We start from the raw sequence: 22,179 nt of genomic DNA, 5'->3' as shown, positions 1-22,179 counted from the left end.
TTTGAAGGTAAGGCCCTACACTCCTGTACGGGGCAACCTGATTACCTGCTCAGACACACCCGATCTTTTGAGAGCCCTCCTCGCCGGGTCTTGGGTATTTCTTATTTGAATGCAGGGCCCTACGGCATTCTCAGAGACCTTTTTAATAACAGAAAAATCAGTATCAGAAAAGTTGTTTCTCGTGCCTTGCAAAGGTTCATAAAGTCCTTACTATCATGTACTGTGCAATAGCGATTTCAAGGGTGGCATACAAAATGCGGGACGGTTTCTGATCATGCCAATGTGTAAGTTTGCGAAACTACCTTTTGAAGCAAGTAGCAAAACCTGTCCCCAAAGGTAGCCATGCAACTACGCAGTTCGAAACTGCCGAAGGCTCCGCAACGGTGCAACTTAGACTTTTAGAAATGTCACAGACGCCTTCAGTGCTGACGACAACCCATGTGACCCATTTTGACCGAAATCTGAAGCGTGAGGCTGCAAAGCACTTATCGATTTATCGTGAAGTGCCCAGATGCCTTCTGACAACGTATGTGCTACATTTTCCGTGGCCTCCCTGCGGAAAATGTACCATGGATGCACTCTTACCTAGTCCGGACGTGTTAGGCCGCGCCGTGCTGCATGCAATGTTGTTTTTTTACGCCCCGCGCACCCTACCTATTTCCGGTGATCATATCGAACCGCCTTACTTATATGTGTTCTGTAGATTACACCCAATTCTAAACTCTCAAAGTCAAAGTTTCACATTGGCTTTAGATGTGAAGTCATTCTTCCTTAAAGCAACCTCTTATTGGCCAAATTGCAGAATTATCCGTGTCATCGGGAATGCAAATTAAAGCGTTTAAAATCCGTAAGAAATCAGGTTTCGGAAGTAGTTTACGCCACCCTTATCGGCTGATCCTCTCAACCAATTTTAGGAAGTGATATCCCCGTGTCCCGGCAAAGGTCAGCCAGGTGCATTTGCCACGGTGCGATGAAGACTGGCAAGACTAGTAGGCTTTGCTAAAAGTGATTTTATTTTCTGCTGTAACCCGGTGGTTATACTGCTTGCAGGTGTTGTTCGTTAAACTATTGAAAAATACATTTTTACGATTCCAAATGTCATGCTCCTTTTCACATTAATCTAATGCATTTATCTAGAGATTTAAGTGCCTAGAAATTCAGCGCAGAAGGAGGCAGCGGGCCTGCTCTTTTCTGCTGGCCAATGGTGAACCAGTCTCCATCCCGCCAGTTAGTGGTACGCCAGCATCTGCTCAGTCAGTGGGTTGTGTGCCGGTATCCGCCCCGTCAGTCAGTTGTGTGCCGGTATCTGCCCCGTCAGTCAGTCGTGTGCCAGCATCTGCCCTGTCAGTCAGTCGTGAACCGGCTCTACCCCGTCAGTCAGTCGTGGACCAGCATCTGCCCCGTCAGTCAGTCGTGAACCGGCTCTACCCCGTCAGTCAGTCGTGGACCAGCATCTGCCCCGTCAGTTAGTCGTGAACCAACTCTACCCCGTCAGTCAGTCGTGGACCAAAATCGGCCCCGTCAGTTAGTCGTGAACCAGCTCTACCCCGTCAGTCATTCGTGGACCAGCTCTACCCCGTCAGTCAGTCGTGAGCCAGCTCTACCCCGTCAGTCATTCGTGGACCAGCTCTACCCCGTCAGTCAGTCGTGAACCAGCTCTACCCCGTCAGTCAGTCGTGGACCAGCTCTGCCCCGTCAGTCATTCGTGGACCAGCGTCGGCCCCGTCAATCAGTCGTGGATCAGCATCGGCCCCGTCAGTCAGTCGTGGATCAGCCTCCGCCGCGCAGGTCAATCGTGGCCCAGTCATCGCCGCCGGGCGTGTGACGTGGCCAATATCTCTATAAATCGCGCGTGGCGGGCAAGCGTGGTATAAATCCGCCCGTCAGTCAGTAGGGAACGAGCCTCCGCTGCGCCGGCCGGCCGCCGACTTGTCTCCGGCCCGGCGGTCAGCTGTGGGTCAGCCTCTGCCCAGCGGCCACTCGGTAAGTGCCTCCGCCTGCACCTGACAGCGCCTCGTTAGGGCGATGAAGCGAGGTTGATAGCGATGCTTTTTACATTTTTTGGAGCCTGTTTCGAATCGTCTTCAGGTTGGGCACCTGCTCTTTGCATCCGGTCGGATAGTAAGGGACAGATTGATCTTGGATGCTGCAAACCGTGTGTTTTGCACTCGCTGCCTAAGCTGGCGGGGAGGTGATGCGGTCAGCGTTTTGGGCATGGGTTTTGTTGATGCATCTTAATTCTCGAACCTTTCTACTGGGAGCATATCCGCGCTTGCGTTTTGCGTCTGGCAGTAGGCGAGCGTGTCACCATCCAGAAAGCTGTCCTTATCGCGCGCTACGCGAATGTTCACGGAACCAGTCGCTAATGATGTGCTTTGTTCAGACCAGCCTTCTGGAACCATACCTCTGGACGTCTGCGAATCGCGATATAAACTGTGTCGTACTGGGCACGCCCTGCGCAACGGACTACGACGTCCTGTGTTTCTTGCTGTAGCTAATATAGCTGTGTGCCCGTGTTGTCATAGTTGTATGAAATGATTGAGACGAGGTATAAGGGTCGCGAAATAATAGTTCTTAGGACTAGCTTGGCTCCTTGGTGTGTTAGCATGGACAACGTTTCGACCAGTTGATTCAGAGGTAGAAAGGCGTCCACTCGCCCGCGAGCGTGGGAGGCTATTATCAGTGCCTGCTCTCCATGAGGTGAGGCTGAAACGTTCTCATTGCCATAAGTGCATTGCTACGTTCTCATTCTATTCAACACATTCTTGCATGAAATGTTGACTGCGATGAAATCGCGCGGATACAGCACTGGAAATGGAAAATATGTTTTAGTGGTCTAGACCTTTTCAGCGCCACCATGAGGGGAGACAGTTTGTGGGCACACTTCGCTGTCTCAGAGTTTGTTGAAGCGTCAGTTAAGTTCAGTTTTCACTATGCTCCTCGTCCTTACTGCGCTGTCTCCTCTGCGTGAAACAAAACTCTCCGCTCACGGAAGACGTAAGCTCATTACAAGAACCTTTCACGGCGTCATGTCACCGTCCAGCTGAGTTTGTGCATCAGTTTTGTTCATTGGAGTAGACAAATAAGTAAGTTAATCGAGTAGTATAATTTCAAACATCTCTCGTATGAACAAAAACAGTGCGGTGCAGACTGCAGAATTGGTGATCTAAAAACTAATGGCGTCCTTATTATCTTTGTGCATAAATTCATGTTTGTCAAAGTGGCATGGTTTGCTTTAAAATGCGACATTATGGCATTGAGCAGTCAACCATCTTGGTACGTGTCCCGGTGTGTGTTTTGTCAGAGGGATGGTGAGTAGTTGGTAAGTGCAGTTAAATTTGAATGTAACATTCGGCCCGTGAGAAGTGTGAGCTGTGAGTAGAAGCTAGCTACCTACATATTTTGGTCGAGGCATGCAGATAGGGTATTCGCAGTTTTGCGTAGGTGCCTGTCCAGCATTACGTGTGGTGTCCAAGCATATGCGTGGTTGTGAATGGGACATGGGACTAGACGAACATCTAGATGATGAATATTTGTTCTACTCATTATGTGGAGCTGTTCAGTTTGATGTTGTTCAGTCCAGCTTCGTTACATTTCGTTTTTTCTCCTGAATGTTCAAAATCGGTCTGTGTTCGGCACCCTGCAAATTCGGCTCCGCCTGGTATGCAATGTTGACGTGCCAACTACTTTTTAAAATCAACGTCTTACAACCTATCGAAATCTACGTCAAATGAATGACGGCGAGTAGCAACAAACGAACTACATCGTGTATGAATTTTAAAATAGAATTTGAATCGCATCATATTGTTACATCATATAATTAGATCGTATATTTTGGTATCGTAGAGCACAACTCGGCTTCTATCCAAACTGGATAGACGCATGAGTATCCATTCAATGGGCAATGTAAACGCCATCCTTCGTAGAAAACTTTACTGGAAGTGTTGAATGGCTTGCCTTTCAACATGCAAGCAAACCATAAAACACGTAAAAATTACACCCAGAATTTCTGACTGCTGTAAGAATTCAAAGTTCAACCAGAACAAGGTGTTTTAGTTTCTTGCCGTTTTTACGTCTGGTCGCACAGTTTTATGCCGGTAATATGGTGAGTCAGCTTCCAGAAGTGAGGGTCTGATCGCCTCGTGTGAATTCTAAACAGCTTGGACAAAACGATTGCTCCTTGACCAGTTGGTTGATTTCTAAATTATTTTCGGAGGTGGATAGCACGAGACCTGGCACATAATTTCGCGCTGGATATGCACGGGAGATCTGCATTGTGAAATGTATATGTTTTAGAATATCCGCCATAGCTAACCATCGTAAGCTAATAGTAGGTTTTGTGGGGTTCTCCGGTGTTCGCTCCAGGCAACTATGACAAACGTGGTGCTTTTACCACTTCCGGTGGTAAATTTAAACGCGCTCCGAAAGTTAATGAGGTAGAATTATTCCAGATTTCACAGGTCACTTCAGGCTAATTCCGTTTGAGCTATAGTTATGAAATTTACAAATGTGTTAGTTCAATCAATTCTGAATACAATAGCAATACTATTATTCTGAATACAATCTAATTCTGAATTCAATGGCAACACTAATACAATAGCTCAGGACATTCTGAATGACAATTTTTGAAGTTATTGTTAGGAAAAAATGAGATTTAGATATCCTACCCGCTAAGTAAGCCCGGCGGAGTGTTGGGACGCTTAATAACTCTCTTTGCAAATATCTGGAATGCCCGAAATCCTAGGTCAGGTACTCCAAGAACCTTAAGAGAACCGAAGTCCGCAAACCCATATGAGGTATCATTTCCGTTCATGCGCACGCAGAATAATTTTGGAGCGTAATTCAAAACCTTAACACGCGCCCGCGTGGCCGGTTGAATGCACTCCGCATGGTTGGGGGATCAACTTGAAACCCCGCAGAGATCTCAAAGACTAAGAAAGCTTGAGATACCAAATTCATAGGGTGTGTTGGCTTGTACGTGAGCTTACTTGTGTCAAAATTGTATGTTCCTGGGTCATTTCAACTCTGGATGAAATAAGGTCAAGCAAAGTCGAGTTCCAGATTAATGTCCAAAGAATTCCCAGATTTTCTCGTGCAACCAGCGTGAGCCTACATACCTGTTTTCAGGAAAAGGTCACTGGTGCTCTCTTAAGGCCAGTGACCTTGTGTGACCTTTCGAGGGTCGTGGTGACCAAAATCATACAAGGCTGCTTTGATTTTTGCATTCAGTAAACGTCAAGGCTTACGATAGACAGCATGTTCTTAAAACAAAATAATGGCCTGGGTCATTTTAGGCCAGTGACCTATTCTGACCTTTAAGAAGTCCATGGAAGGTGCATAATGAGGTTGCTGTCATCAATAGATTCAAAATGAAAACCAGAAACTATCCCACACAGCAAGCTCTGGAGCGATAAAACAGGCTGGTTTTGACCTTTGTCTGATCTTCATACCTGATCCTAGGTCAATAGAATGTGTTAATTCAACTGTTTTGTTGCCTAGAAATCTATTACACAGATAAATGGCTACGTCAAACGCTTCGTTGCTGTATCAGATTGAACGATTACCTAGAAATTGTCTTCGCTGAATCCATGCCTTGACTTGATTGTGTCGTAGGTCAGCGGCCTTACAAGGTGTACCTAAATCTTTTGAGACTAAACGATCCTATATTTGATTATCTATTCTGTACTCTGACTCTGACTTAGATATGCACTGTATCGTAGTCATGGCTGGCAATTGTTCCTTGTATAATCCCCTGAATGTCGGTGTGCTGTAAAAACTGGCTCTCTGTTTTAAAAAGACAACTTAAAAACCGAGCAGGATCGTTGGCATACAATTTTGAATTCACGTCTACTATTTGTTTTTTTTATAAAAACAAGTTGCCGGAATAAGAACAACTCTTTATTTCCACTCTCCTGGTTTTTCTCCGAGCAGTAAGGCTATTACTATTGTGTTACCTATGTGACTGACGTTCTTCGCAACTGTACACTTAACAACTTGCGTAATTTTGCAGACGTCAAAGCGGAAAGAATCTTGGAATAGAAGAGCGAATCCCGCAGATGGAACCACGTTAAGCAAAGAACACTAAAAAATCCGTCAGTAACTTTTGGGATTAATTTAGAGCTATAGGCAAGAGGCGCACGAGAGAATCAAATGCGGTAAATTTATTGTATGGTGTATATTCAGGCATACATCATGCCCATACGGCTACATATAAATAAAGGGGTCGTTTACTTCAATTTGAGAAGAAATATAGTTATAACTAGTATAAAATCATCCATTTGAATGGCATATTAAATATAGTTACAAGGGTGATGAACGCGATGAACTGGATAAACTCCCACCAATTTGAACCTCCATATGACATATGGAGGTTGAACATATGACAAACAATAAACAAACAATAAACAAACATATGAACAACATAAAACATATAACAATAAACAAACATATGACAAGGAAGAGCACAGGAGGTTAGATGCAATATTTCAGGACCTAGAAGGTGGTTGTATGAGCCATGGGAGTAATCTGATTAGTTGGAAAGAGCTTTGAGGAGGATGGAAGAGTGACAAAAATAAACCCTATATCAGAGATATAGTTTTTTGTGTTCATCTCTAAAAAGGAGATGCCACAAGCCAGTTTACAAAAACCCATTCACTCCCCCGACATTTCAAAGACAAGCTTTCCTTTAAATCCTATAGGATCCTAAAACATATGATTTTTTAACATGGATGGGTGTGCTTAATTCAGCGCTCTTGCTTTCCAAATTGAGGCCAAGTGACATTGCGCTGAACTTAAGTTACTTGTGCATTAAAAATGTTGGAAATTTTCGCCCTGAAATGACCTGCACGTTATACTCAAAGCAGTGGCTGTTCCTAGGCTTGAATTGATTGCAGCTGTGTGTCAGCCTCTGACCACCATGCCTTTCAGCATTTATGTGATAAAATGTGCTGTGCTATGCTTCTACTATGCCAAATATATTCAGCTCATATGCATTTTTGCTGTGTTGTTTACAACCACGTTCTATATTTGTGAGTGGACTCAACTAAATTCGCACGCGTCACGCAAGATTCTGAACAACATAAACATTACAAAATAATGTCAGTTTGACTGATTTGGCCACCATAACCAGGTACCTACGTGCTATAACGCAACATTTTACGCACTCATGTGTGTCTGTTAGCCACTACGGCCCAAGATCAACATCCAATCCTACCCGCTGTCCGGCTGACAACATATGGACCAAGGCCCTATAGTCAAGTTATTTCAGTCGGCAAAAATTGCTCATTTGCAAACCAAGTACAGAAGTCGCTCTAGACACGTTTTCCAACCGCTTCCCGATACTCTCCAATGACCACAAACCGATTGACCATGCCGCCCTGCAGGAGCATCTCGCAATCTATTGGGAACTGGAATCCGAAAATGGCGAAAACTTTCTTTTCCCGTCGAAAAAACAAATTCACGAACTTCTCCCACCTCCATCCAACCGTATTTCCGTCGCCTTGGGCTACCCATTCGCTTTTTTTGTATCAACGCGCATGAAACTCGGAGTTTAGCTCCAATCGTTACTAAAAACTTCCTCTCCTGGTAAGTATCGGTACTAACTTTCCTCGAGTATGTGTTGGCGAGTCGCCGTCACCAGTATGGCACCGCAGCGGCCCGCGCTGCCGGAGCGCTGTTTCATTAGCGCTGTGTGCTCGGCTGGCGGCGGTATGTTTGCTCGGCCCGCCAGGTGCTATCGGCTCTCCAGGGCGTGCCAGTGGGAGCTGGCCGCCAGGTGGGCGGTGCATCGCCGGTATTGGCCCGTCCGGCCACCCGGCGGGTTTGATTGCGTCGCCGATAGCGTCCGACAAAAGGCCTGTCATGCTGACGTGCAGTGTCAGCGCAGCGCCAGTCCATATCACACTCGTCGTCAAATTGTTTGTTGACGTCTGCAGTTGATGTTGGGATTAGTGGTTACGTAGTTCATCACAAAATCTTTGTTTAAGCAGATTTGTCTTTCGGCTTCTGTCCTTTCTTCGCTTAATTTTCCTCCTTGAACATAATGTTACAATTGGTATGTTCCTTGAAATAGACAAGCAGTATTAGCATGCTCGGGGACAAATCCGGAATAATTTTGTAATGTCTGAAATAGTTGCCACACATACCTGCATTTAATCCAAGGGAGCCGGCCTTGAAAAGACTGCCGACTTGATGCTTCCTTTATGTGACGTTAAAGCAACCACGGAGCATCTCCACGTGAATTACAATATAGGTGTGTTTACAACACGATTTTTATTGAAAGGTATGTTCCACATTCGAAGATGTTCCGGGTAGTATCAGACATGATGAAATAAGCTCACTTGTAACTTAGGTATCCTTTTGGTAAATGGTAGGTGGAAAGACTGACCTAGACAGTGCAATGTCTTTGCCTAGTAATATCCTACTCAATACGTCATTGTTTGATTACGTGATCATGCCTTGCACAACTAATTACACATTGCACATACCTTGCACAAAAGAATTACTAATTGATTTCCGTTATTCTTGGAAATCGTGCTTACGAACATCAGATAAGAACGACTCGACAATTTAATCTTTATTGCCCTTGTTCGCCGCATGGTCAATGAAATGGCAGGATTTTAATGACGGTAATTTGGCGTCATGGACGCCTGGGTGGCCTTGAAATAGTCTGCACGAAAAATTATGCACCATATAGTCTGCACATCTTCGTGAGCGTGTAGCTCAGAAACTAGAGATGTTCCGGTTCTATGAAGGGCATGGCTGTGAACTGCACCGAATGATCTTTAGGATGGCTATTTCAGCTTAAAACTCAACACAAATGTGGAACACTCCCTTAAATGCATGCAGATGATTTTGAAATATGAGTTACAATAGGAGCCAGTGGTCTCAAAGCGCTCTTTATGTGTAAATCGTACCTGTTCAAGGCACGGATCCGTTAATAGATATTTTGCTGCTATAGAATGGAGAAAACGGGCACCTTTAGGCAACTAATGGGCCTTTCAACCTAAATAAATGCGGAAAAATATCAAATTTACTTCTGTGCCAAGGAAAGCAAACCCAACCGTCCGAGTGTTACCACGAGCATTGTCATACGCGTCATGGTACCTGAAAGGAAACTAAGAATAAGCAGAATTGACAACCATAACGTGCGCTCGTAGTCAGGCAAACTTTGCAAATGGTTATGTTGCACTCTGCATGCGACATTTACTAGCGTAAGTTAAGATTAAATAACCTTCCAATGAATGGCGGGTTGGTTTGGAAACGCGGGCCCACGTCAGGGAGATAACGGGATGGATGAATTTATCCTCGGAAAGGAAAAACGACATCGCAAAACGCAGAACACCCCGTGCAGCGTTTTCCAAAATTGTCGGAAGGAAAAAATCCATTATCTGCGACGGAAGCCAACCAAAATATGGGGAAAAGAAAGAATTATGTTTTACACAACTCACACGCTTTTAGCACTAATGGTATGTGCAAAACAGTTCATTGTCCTTACCGTGATGCAATGTAAGTGCTCTCCCCTAGTTATTGATGCATAGTAAACATGCTAATTACGCTTGCTTACACAAAGTAGTTAGCTTATCCTTGTCTTGCATTCAGTGTTTCTGGTTAGCGAGTGATGGCGCTGGCTTGTCAAACGGTGAATACAGCGATTTAGTAGCATTTCGCCTGCTTCTACGGCCCTGGGCAGGTTTAGGTAAGATGATCTGGTCTGTCAGCCTTTGCATGTCCTATGGTCTGAACTAATGCAACGTAACTTATCCCAACCGAACGCAACCAAGCCCGACCGGACCCAACCTGCCCAACAAACCAAACCAAAGTCGATGCGGCAATATCCATCAGTGTTCTCCGACCACCCTAATACTTTTATGGCGTGAAATCTATTACCAAAATGCACCGATTAGTGACCTAGGGGCATAAAGAAATGGAGACATTTGGCCAAAAAAGAGCCACAAGGGCCCACCGAGGTTGGAGTAGCGGAAGCAGAGATGATAATCAAAGTTATCGAACTCAAATATACGACTGCGAGTTGTGATCATGGTTGATCCAGCGACTCATGGATGCGATGTTGAGTAAGAAACTGAATGCTAAAGGCTACAAACTTGCAGTGTTATTTATAGTATAAATGGGATTTAAGCGCTTATTTACGTAAACAAACATGCTCACACAGAGGGACCCGGCGACCACACAGGCCCGCGCGAGAAGGAAGAACTAGAGCCAAGCGTAACCGAAATTCCTACTGGCCGCACATAGATAACGTTTATGGTCCAGAACTAGTCCGCAACATCCTGCCCTGCAGCCAACTCCACGCCACAAATGACCAAACATCTGCGCCAAACAGCGGCGGGCCGGCCGCGAGCGGCGAGCGGCGACCGCTCCTGGTGAAGCCTGCCAAACAGCGGCGGGCCGGCCGCGAGCGGCGACCGCTCCTGGTGAAGCCCTCTGCAGGAAACGGGTCGGCACACTCGACGTCAGGCACATCGGCATCGAGGTCAGCGGGCTCATCAGTGGCACAGAATACACCATCAGCTTGGACAGAATCTCCAACATTAACTATACCATCATCTTCAACACACTCATCGAACACACCCGACACGGGCTGCGCGGTTTTTCCCACGGCGTCGTCTACATCAACGCCTGCGACGGCGGAATTACCCGCACCCGGGGCAGCCGGAACCACGTCGTCCTGTGCATAGAGCTGCACCTTTTCAGATTGCTGACGTGAACCAGTACATTCTTTTGTCCACGTCGATCATAGAATCTGGTCAAAGCATTTTGATAATGTACGGTCTACTGTGAGCCGTCGCTTCAAATTGTTCATGTGCTGTTGGTATGTGCCACACACTAGCTCCCGGGTGTCAACAGCCTCACGACAGGCATACGCCACACGTCTGCATACATGTCATGCGTCTGCGTCTGTGACAGGCATACGTCTGCGTTACACACTGACTCGAACGGCGAATAGCCAGAAGTTGAACGTCGCGAAATGCGAAAAGCGCTACGCGCACACCAACCCATCCATCTCAATCTCTCTCTGGTCGGCACAACATAGTGCGTTAGCGTGTCGCAGAGAGTGCGCCTGAAACGTTCGGCCTGGCCGTTCGTCTGCGGGTGCGCCATGGTACAACGCAGCTTCAAAATACCAAACATCTCGCAATTCCTTTTCATCAAACCACTTTCAAAGTTGGCTCCTGAATTTGTTAGAATTATTGTTGGTGGACCAAAACGAGATATCAAGCTGAATAGACCTGCTGAACAGGCCTGGAATGGGAATAGGAATTAAGCCGAATAGGCCTGACCTTCTCCAGGACAGGTACATTTTCTCTCCCCCTCCCCCCCCCCCCCCCCCGACGCGAAAAGTTTGGCCGTTCCACACGTACGCTCTCCGCACAGTTAAGCCAGTAGCCACGTTCAGAGGTTAAGAGGCTGTGCCGGTGCGTGACCTGATGCACGGTCCGAGCTACACCGGAGTGCGAAGCGAGCGGAACGCCACGAGCAAGTCTGCTGACCTGCTTTTGCATACTGCTCGGCACCAGCATCTGTAGGTCACGCGCACCGTCTGTCTGTCGATACACAAAGCCGTCACGCGCAAACAGATGCCCTCGTTCCGGAAGATAGACAATTCCAGCGCGTCCCGGAACGTCGGCACTGGCGCTCCCGCCTGTCTCTATAGGGCAGGCGGCCGCCGGCAGTACTGCATCAGCTGCCCTGAGGGTCCGCACTGGCGCTCCCGCCTGTATCTATAGGGCTGGCGGCTGCCGACAGTACTGCATCAACTGCCCTGAGCGTCGGCACTGGCGCTCCCGCCTGTCTCTATAGGGCGGGCGGCTGCCGACAGTACTGCATCAGCTGCCCTGAGGGTCCGCACTGGCGTTCCCGCCTGTCTGTATAGGGCAGGCGGCCGCCGGCAGTACTGCATCAGCTGCCGGCGCACGTTGCCACTCCGTCGCCAAACTGAAGTACTCTGGCAATGCGTCCCGCGCGGCACCGTCTGGTGTGCGTTCGTGCGTGAACGCGCGTTCGCTCATTTGTTCGTGTTCACCGTCTGGTGTGCGTTCGTGCGTGAACATGCGTTCGTTCTTTTGTTCGTGTTCACTGTCTGGTGTGTGCTTGTGCGGGAACACGCGTTCGTTGGTGCGTTCGTGTTCACAGTCTGGTGTGTGTTCGTGCGTGAACACGCGTTCGTTAAAACTTCCCGCAGGAGCACCGGCTTCGGCCGGTGTACAGGACTAACGTCCCCTCGGGTCCTAATTCCGGTAACAGGTGGACAGCGCAAGCTGTTCCTCTCAGGGCGTAGCGACCCTGCCGGTACGTGAGCTACCGCTCCTTGTCCCGCCCGCTCCCTCATCATTACCCACTTTCCTGCATCCGGCTCACTCATCACTCCTAATCCTCGTTTTATTGGGGTCGCCGTGGCCCCTCTCCCGCGTCCCCGGGTTGATCGGACCCTGGTGGCTGAGGGGCGCGTCGTGCGGGTCAGTCACGGCGCGTCCCACCACTCCACTTTGGCCAGGATATCCGGGGGCCCGTCGGGGGCCTCACACGCGTCTAGCGGCTTGTCGCTTGCGCTGCGGCTGGGTGCTCCGCGCGGGTCTCCGCTTGGGACGCCTGGCCGTGCGCAGCGGCTTAAGGGGTCAAGGGGCGGCGGCGCTGAACCACGGTCAGGACGGAGAGGGGTCTGCCCGGTTACACCTGGCCGTGTGGGAGGCGTCCGTTCGCCCCGTATAGCACCGGGGTAGCCCTGGCGGTGACCACCTCCCGAGGGAGTGTTGGGCCGTCCCCCAGTTGGGCTCCGTGGTGGGTGAGGAGCCCCGGTGCGGAAAGAAAACCGCCTTTTACATGACATCCTCTAACTAAAAACACCCGTCCTCCGAAAGGGGGTCAGACCACGATAACCCAAGGGTGCAGAAAAGACTCCGCTGTCCCCGGACCACGGAGCCTCGTCTTCGAGAGTGATGAGATTAGTTTGGCGTCCCTGTCACCGTTTCAGAGACGATATGGCTGCGACAAATTTGGAAAAATTATGAGATGTGACAAGCTCCGGGATGGAAAAATAGAAGTTGAATTTGCTAGTGACTTGGAGGCCAGTCGGGTTATGGAAGCAACTGAATTTTCGTACAGTGTTCGAGATGGGGCTGGTAGACGGGGAAAAACAGTCTCAATGTCAGCCACACCACATAACACCAAAAATTCGTCCCGGGGCGTGGTGAACCGTTTTGATGTGCGTGACGTTGACGAGGAAGAGATCGTGGAGGAGCTCTCGGAGTTTTGAGTGATCGCCGCTCGACGGATCCTTGTCAGAAGGGGAGGAGAGTTGGTGCCCACCAACAACCTCATACTCACGTTCAGTCGCCCTGACTTACCGTCCGAGATACGTGTGGGATATGTCTGCGTAAAAGTTCGTCAGTTTGTGCCTAACCCCATACGGTGCTATCAGTGCCAGCGATTTGATCACACGAAACCCAGCTGTCGGAAGCGCGCATCGTGTGGCAAATGTGCGTCCCTCGAGCGCATGAGCGAAGACTGTACTCCTGACAAACTCCACTGTGTCAACTACGACAAGGACCAGGTTCCGCACATGTTGTACGACCGTGCATGCCCAGCCTACACCAAGGAGAAGGAAATCGTATCAAACAAAACTTTTAAAGCGTATCCTTCGAGAAATTTATAACGAAACCCACCCAAAAATATCGTACGCACCGAAAGTAAAGCTGCGTTGCCGCACACTAATGTGATCGAGGAACTGATGGGTGTTCAATTTCTGGAACTTCTGAGGTCATTTGGCCTATCAGTTGTACCCTCAGCACGCGTGCTGGACTCGCAGCCAGCACTCCAAGCTCCCTCCCCACCAGCCCCCGCAGCCCTCTCGCGCCGTCGGGTATTCCTTCGTGTGAGACACCACCGGTCTCCTCATCACAGATTCCCCTCGCCAGTGCCTGTAAGCGTGTAGCAGAGACGATGGAGCGTCAAGAAGCTGACAGGCGTGCCCGCGAAGCCAAGCGAGCACGTCTGGTTGAGCAAGAGAGGACGAAGGCGATTAGCCAGCTGCCGGAGGTGGACCAGGGACGTGCTCCCGCGGGGAAGCCGGTCCACCACCCAGGCGACGCGTAGAGGCCCCTGGTGGGTCATCCGAGTTTCGAAGACAACCGATGGGCCCTCCTCCTGCGCCGCCATCTAGGGCCACGGCTTCGCCGGCGCCGTCCCCGTCTAGAGTGGGGCGCCTGGAAAAGCGTGGCCCTCCCTGGCCCATCTCGCCCGCAGACGGCAGCCCAGGTATTAGGCCCCGAACCCGGCCGGCGACTGTGGGATCAGACCCCGGTGGTTCCTTGCACCCCGTAGCTGGACCGTCTGGGTCTGCTGTAGCCGGCGCAGCCGAGTACTTTTAAAAGTAGGTTTGTTTTACACTTACAACCCAAACACATGCCCCCTCCCCTCTCATAGGCATCGACACCCCGAAGTGAAAGAAAGCTAAGGGACCGTCCTAACCTCTTAGCTTCATGACGGATATTTTACTGTGTAACTGCAGTGGCGTCCGAATCAATCTACCAGGATCTTCAACTATGCGTTAACGAGCGGCGTCCGGCGGTGAAATGTCTCCAGGAGACAAAACTGGCACCTGACAGCGTTTTTGGTCTTTCGGGTAATGCTGTTTGGCGGCGAGACTTGCCAGCCGACCCTGTTGCGCATGGTAGCGTTCTCCTCGCCGTGCACCACAGCGTGTGTGCACAAAGACTGACTTTAAACACGGATACCTCAAGCTGTCGCAGCCAAAGTGTTTTTAAACTGCCATACGTCCACAATATGCTCAATCTACTTTACCCTGGGACTAGGTTTCCGTCCGCTCACCTGAGACACCTGGTGGCTCAGCTTCCACCGCCTGCCCTCATATTAGGTGATTTTAACGCTCACCACTCAGCGTGGGGATGTATGCAGACAAACACTCGCGGGAGACGCTGCGAATTCCTCATACATGAAGAAACGCTGTGCCTCTTAAACACGGGCACGCGAACGCATTTTACACTCCCATCGGGGCAGGCATCGGCAGTCGACTTAAGTCTTTTGAGCCCACATCTGATCAACCTTTTTGACTGGTCGGTGTCAGACGACCAATGGGAAGCTGACCACTTTCCCATCTGGATCAAGTACCGGGCTGAAGTTTTCCTTGGTTCTCGACCACAGCGCTGGAATTTCAGAAAAGCTGACTGGATTGAGTTTCGAGCGAGGATCGAGCATTTCCTTACTATGCAACCAGCGAGTGAACTTTCATCAGTAGAGGATTCGACTACGTTGATGTTGCGGTCTGCGGAGGAGTGTTTATCGCGAACGTCGGGCTGCCCTCGCCGTCCTCCCGTCCCATGGTGGACGCAGCAGTACCGGGACGCCATCTGTACGCGTAAGAGGGCTCTTAGGAAGTTTGACCGTCGGGGCACGACTGAGAATCTAATTGCATTACGACGAGCACGAGCGGCTGCTAGACGCACCATTCTAGAGGCTAAGCGGGCATCTTGGCGATCGTACGTCGGCCAACTTAACTGCCAAGCACCTGCCTCCAGTGTATGGGCGCGGATCAAACGCATTGCTGGACAGCGCTCGTCTGTACCACACCCTGTGCTCCGTATCAATGGACGTGACATTATACACCCAGCTGACGTAGCAAATGAAACCGCTCGCGCATTCTCCGAACGGTGTGGTGACGGCAGTGCCGTTCCACAGTTTACACGTCACCGGATCCGCTACGAGGCATCCCCAGTCGACTTCAGCACGATGGAGCAGCTGTCGTACAACCTACCTTTTACAATGGCCGAACTAATTTCCGCGATCGGATCGCTGCGCAACGTGGCAGAGGGTCCGGATCTAGTTCGCAGCGCCATGCTTAAGTAACTCCCCACCTCAGTAGTTTAGGCCCTTTTAGCACCTTACAACAATCTCTCGGCGACTGGAAGTTTTCCGGAGTCTTGGCGTGCGTCACACATTGTCCCTATGCTAAAGCCCGGTAAGAGTGGGGCTGACCCTGCCCACTATCGCCCTTTCTCACTGGTATCATGCATTTGCAAGTTGATGGAACGTATGGTAAATGCACGCTTGCCGTGGTTCTTGGAGCGGTGCAACGTTTTCACGGTTGCTCAATGTGGATTCAGGAAAAATCGCAGCGCCATTGACCATCTTATAACTCTCGACACGAACACCCGCACCGGTTTTAGGGAAAAACGACATGTTGGTGCTGTTTTTCGATGTTGAAAAAGCGTATGATGCGACGTTTTGTTACGGGATCCTCAAAAAGCTCTTTCATTATGGTATTCGAGGAGCCATGGGCACATTCTTAGCAAACTTTATGACTGATCGTTTTTTTTCAGAATTCGTGTTGGCTCACACTTTTTGGACAGATGCCAACAAGAGAATGGCGTGCCCCAGGGCAGTGTTCTGAACGTCGTTTTGTTCGCTATGATGACAAACGATATTGGTGTATCCCTTCCAAAGTCGGCCAGTCACTTTCTCTTCGTGGATGATGTCGCCATCTGGTACGCCTCGTCAAACTTGGCTTATTTGGAGCGTTGCGTGCAGTCGGCTGTGATCAGCTTGGAAAGATGGAGTGTTGTAAACGGACTACGTTTCTCGTCTTCGAAAACAGTCGCTATGCACTTTTGCAAACGACGTCGTCAATGCCCCGCCATGGCTTTAAGGCTATACGGCCAGACCATTCCGAACCAATCCAGTACCCGCTTCTTGGGTCTGCAGTTTGATAACCGTTTGACGTTTGAGTCACATTTGAAAAATATACGTGACAACTGTTTTAAAGCATTGAACATATTGAAGTATGTGTCTCGAACATGTTATGGAGCGGACAGAAGAACACTGCTACTGCGTTACCGCTCAATTATACGTTCGAAACTTGACTATGGCTGTTTTATTTATGACCGCGCGCCGGGTTCTTGCAGACGTTTATTAGACACCGTACATCATACTGCATTACGCATTGTGACGGGGGCGTTCAGCACGTCGCCAGCTGCTAGCCTTACCGGGGAAGTAAATGAACCGCCTTTGGCACTGAGGAGGGAAATGCTTGGCATGCGGTACCTTTGCAAGCTGGCTCAATTTCCAAGTCATCCGACTCACCGAGCAATGTTTTCACGCGACGTTGAAAGCATGTTCCAAAGTAGCGGAAGGCCGTCCGCTATTCCATTTGGTGTTCAGATGAGGAAGCTTCTGCGGGAAAGCGACATAAGTTTGCGTGGTGTGTTAAGGTTGCGTCCCGTATTGGTGCCTCCATGGGAGGCTAATCTCACTGAAAGTGGATGCAGCCTTTTCATGCATCAGCAAACAAGAAGCGATCCCGTGCGACTTGAGATCGAAGGCCCTAGAGCACATCGGGTCGTACATAGGATTGCAAACCACATATACTGATGGGTCCAAAACAGAGGTGGGCGTTGGTGCTGCATTTGTTAATGGCTTAGCCATCCGGTCCTTTTCTTTACCGAAACATGCCTCAGTTTACACGTCTGAGCTTGTTGCAATCAGATCGAGGTTGGTGAGAGCAACTCACACGTGATCTTGTCCGATTCTTTGAGCAGCCTGTTGGCACCGACAGTATTTAACCCACCCTGTCCCATTATACAGGATATTTTAGTTCGCCTGACAGCGCTGGATCTTGTTGGTAAAACTGTCGTCTTATGTTGGATACCGAGTTATGTGAGTATCGCGGGCAACGAGCGTGCTGACGCAGCCGCAAAATGGGCAGCGCGTGCACCTTGCACCCGTTCTTTACCCTTGCCAGCAAGGGACTTTTACCCTGCCATCGCGACCTTTGTGAAGGGGAAGCTGGGACGCCATTGTAAGCAATAAGTTAAAGGTGATCAAGCCACGACAGGGTCCATGGCTGTCAAGTTCACGTAAGTTGAGACGCGAAGAAGTAACCCTCAGCAGATTACGAATTGGCCACACGCACGAAACACATAGCTACCTTTTGTGCGGTGGAGAACGGCCTAAATGTCCTCGCTGTGATGCACTGCTTGCGGCTGGCCACGTTATTCACTCCTGCCCACAGTTCAACGAAGAGCGGGCACTTTACCTCGGACGAGATGTGGCAGGTCTTACCTTTTCAGACCTTATTGGTGACGATTCTCGCATGTTTGGCACCGGATAGCGGTTTTCATTTTTGAGAAGCGCAGGATTTACAGCCGTTTATACACCTCGGTAGCCACTTAGCTTTTATGGGCGCAAAATGACCTCAGCAGTCAGCGCGCCCTAAAACCCCAATCATCATCATCACGCGTTCGTTTGTGTGTTCGTGTTCACCGTCTGATGTGTGTTCGTGTGTGAACACGCGTTTGTTCGTGTGTTCGTGTTCACCGTCTGGTATGCGCTCGTGATATGTGTTCGTTCGTGCGAGAAGGACGAATCGTAACCAAGCGTAACCGAAAGTCTGCACGTAGGTGGCACTAGGGATCCGGGGCTAGTTCTCACAATAGTCATGCTGTTTCAGGCCAAGATTAAGTCATAGCAAATTTGTGTTTTAGTCTATCTCGTAGTCTGAGCTCCGGCCCCCCAGAATATTTGGGTACGGATTTGATTCGCATTTGCTGTGGCTTGAGTCCGGTTATGTGCCAGAGTCCACTGCTTTTCAAGTTGCTGCAACATACTTATCATGCCGATTCGTCCATGAAATAAATATATTCACTCGGTACGGTGTTTGCTCACGCATCCGTCTCTCTTATCCTCTACCGCGCTTCATCCTGCATCCTCGCGACACCCCGCTTGTCCGGGGCAGGCTGCATGCGCGAGCCACGAGTGGGCCGAGAACCCCGTGGGAAGGGGGACCCCACCGGGTACCCAGCGCGCATGCACGGGTTAAAGCCCGACGGTTTGCCCCCCAGGCGCATGCGAGCCTGCTCCACCGTTAACCATTTTCCTTCATCCCATAGCCCTGAAATGATCATTTCTGGTCGAAAGGGCTCTAATCCAAAAAACCAAACCAAACCAGTGTTTGCTCATTTGACTCTCTTATCCTCTAACTTGCTTCCTCCTGCATACTCGCGACACCCCGATTGTCCGGGACAGGCCGCATGCGTCAGCCACGAGTGGGCCGAGAACCCCGTGGAAAGGGAAACCCCGACCGGGTACCCATCGCGCATGCGCGGGTTAACGCGCTCGGGCGTCAAATTGACCCTCCAAAGGGTTTTCCAGAATGGTTTCTGAACAGCGCGGTGTATCCGCGCCAAATTTTGCATAGCTGTAGACAACTAAATAGCGGATCGTTTGGTTTTACAAATTTAGATGTACCTTGCAAGGTTGCTGACCTATGTCGGGTCAAATTCAGGCCATGGTTTCAGCAAAGTCCATTTCCAGGGGATTGTTCAATCTAATGCGTCAACGGAGTGTTAAACGAAGCCATACATCTCTGAGATGCTTTCTTAGACAGCACAAATGGTTAATGAGCAAATTATGTTCAACTTAGGTCAGGCATGAAGGTCATACCAAGGTCAAAACCAAATTATTTTGTTACTCTAGGGCTTGCTGTGTGGGATAGTTTTTGGTGCTCATTTCGAATGCATTGATAGCAGTAACCACATTATGCCTCTTCCGTTGCTTTATTAGAGATCAGACTAGGTCATTGACCTAAAATGACCCAGGTCAACATTTTGTCTTTAGGAACATACTGTCTAGCGTTATCTTTGTCGCTTGTTCAAATGCAAAACTCAGAGCAGTCTTGCATGATTTTGGTCACCATAACCTTCAAAAGGTCAAACAAAGTCACTGACCTTGAATAAGCATGTGACCTTTTGCTTAGAAACAGTTATCTAGGTTCTGGGGCACTTTGGGGACCAACCTGGAATTTGACCTCGTTTGACCTTTCTTGACTCAAGGGTCATGATCTAGGAACCTCAAACTTTGACCTAAGTGAGTTCACGTAAAGGTCAATACATCCTGTAAATTTGGTGTTTATACCTCTCTTAGTTTCCGAGATCTCCGGGGGTCAAATTGAACCCCCCGAAGCGAAGGGTATCTAGCCGGCCATCCAGGCGCGTGTTAAACCTCGGCGTTTGGTCCCCGAGGGGCATGCAAAGTTTGCCCCACCGTTAACCATTTACCTGCATCCCATAGCCCTGAAATGATCATTTCTGGTCGAACGGGCTCCAATACAAAAACAACAGTGTTAGCCTTATAAAAGCTCATCACTGCGGAGAAGAGTGTAGTTTCGCAAAATAAGTCGGAGCTGAGTAACGAAAGCTGTTAAACCTCCCCCAGTAAATGAAAACTTCGGTTTTCCTCCGGTTTAACCCACTTTCATCTCCGAAGTTGAGAAGACTGGAGTCTTCCCCAACAGAGTATCAGCCCCACACCTGAATGCCAACTCGGGTCCTGGTCGGGCCGCACTCAGAGCCCTGTCTGCTAGCTCCTCATCCCCTCACATCACCACACCTCCTACGCTAACCCATCGCGCATAAGCCTGTGCCTCTGACCGCCAGGCTGCAGGCGATCTGTGGTGCGACCCACTACTCATGGACCCGTCCGGCTCGACCCCGCTCACGCCAGCCGCGCTGGGCACCGCCGCGCCACCTATCGTCGAGGAGACGGTGATGTCATCTAGCACCGTTTCGGATGTCTGCCATCAGGCGGCGCTCTGGCGGCTGTGCACCGCGCGCATTCAGCGCCAGGTGGTCGAGCTGCACAGCGTGGCGCCCTGGTACGGCACCGTGTACGCCCTGCTGGTGATCGTCACGTACGTGCTCGCCTGCCTGATCCTGCTGACCAGAGCCGGCTCCACACTCAGCTACAGAGGGCGCAGCGCCGTGCAGGTGAGTATCACCAGCGTGGCTGGAATACTCAGCTACAGAGGGCGCAGCGCCGGGCAGGTGAGTATCACCAGCGTGGCTGGAATACTCAGCTACAGAGGACGCAGCGCCGGGCAGGTGAGTATCACCAGCGTGGCCGGAATACTCAGCTACAGAGGGCGTAGCGCCGGGCGGGTGAGGATCACCAGCGTGGCTGGAATACTCAGCTACAGAGGACGCAGCGCCGGGCAGGTGAGTATTACCAGCGTGGCTGGAATACTCAGCTACAGAGGACGCAGCGCCGGGCAGGTGAGTATCACCAGCGTGGCCGGAATACTCAGCTACAGAGGGCGTAGCGCCGGGCGGGTGAGTATCACCAGCGTGGCTGGAATACTCAGCTACAGAGGGCGTAGCGCCGGGCGGGTGAGTATCACCAGCGTGGCTGGAATACTCAGCTACAGAGGACGTAGCGCCGGGCAGGTGAGTATCACCAGCGTGGCTGGAATACTCAGCTACAGAGGGCGTAGCGCCGGGCGGGTGAGTATCACCAGCGTGGCCGGAATACTCAGCTACAGAGGGCGTAGCGCCGGGCGGGTGAGCATCGCCAGCGTAGTTGGAAGGCTCTGCACAATGAGAGCTCAGCTGCCCACCACCGCCCCAACTTCTGAAAATTCAGCATTGGTCCTACCTGTCGGCATCGAATAGAAACAATAGCGAGAAACAGTTTTGTCCACCACGATCTCTATCACCGCTAGCACTTGAGAAGACTTCTATTGCCCCGGTTGAGTGCAATGCGTTCACTAGAGCACTTCATGGATCCTATCAATCCATGGATTGTGGATCAATCCGCGGGCTGGATTGGACCGGATCAAAAATTTCCAACACAACAAGAATTGGGACCGGACAGGATTTTCAAATTTTCCAGCTCATACGGATTGAACGGAGTGAAAGCCAGTTTAAGGAAAGTTGTCACTCAATAGTTCGTCAAATTTTCGATGAAAACTGTCACGATAAAAGATTCAAACCAATAGGATGCAGTGCTTTCAGCTCCAAGCAATCCACAAGTCGGCTACAAAACCTAGCCAGAGATGCCACAAGCAAATGTTACGACAAATACATCACATTAAAAACCTTATATGAATGAGCGACACTCAGAATGCTGCTGTGGGAATTTAGATCTCACTTTCCTTTCAATGTACCTAAAATATCTAATGATTTGATACCCTATGTTATCATAGCATGGCCACCATTCCCCCTAAGCTTGTCAGCAACTTCACTTGGAAGGGTACGTCCCGCCTTGGGCGCACATTTCAAAAAAACATACTCTAGTGAAATCTCAGAACCATAGGCGTAGGAGCGTTTCAAAAAGCGGGCGGCCAAGTTCAGGGCGCACTGCAGGCGTACATTT

At 49.8% G+C, this 22,179-nt stretch overlaps 1 protein-coding gene across 1 annotated transcript in view; it reads left to right on the top strand.

Moving 5' to 3' along the window:
* Positions 1-1,904: 1,904 nt before the first annotated feature.
* The window catches only part of LOC119092645 (uncharacterized), a 32,452-nt gene continuing 12,177 nt past the window's right edge, over positions 1,905-22,179 (top strand). The window contains exons 1-2 of the mRNA XM_037215606.1: positions 1,905-1,983; positions 20,466-20,795. Of these exons, the coding sequence (XP_037071501.1) occupies positions 20,499-20,795 (297 nt within the window). The 5' untranslated portion in view covers positions 1,905-1,983; positions 20,466-20,498. The remainder of the gene's footprint in view (positions 1,984-20,465; positions 20,796-22,179) is intronic.

This window comes from Pollicipes pollicipes, unplaced genomic scaffold (assembly GCF_011947565.3).
Source record: "Pollicipes pollicipes isolate AB1234 unplaced genomic scaffold, Ppol_2.1 Scaffold_3447;HRSCAF=4054_pilon_pilon_pilon, whole genome shotgun sequence".
Lineage (NCBI taxonomy): Eukaryota > Metazoa > Arthropoda > Thecostraca > Pollicipedomorpha > Pollicipedidae > Pollicipes > Pollicipes pollicipes.
Note: the sequence above shows the minus strand (reverse complement) of the source record. Positions and strands in the feature narration are given on the sequence as shown.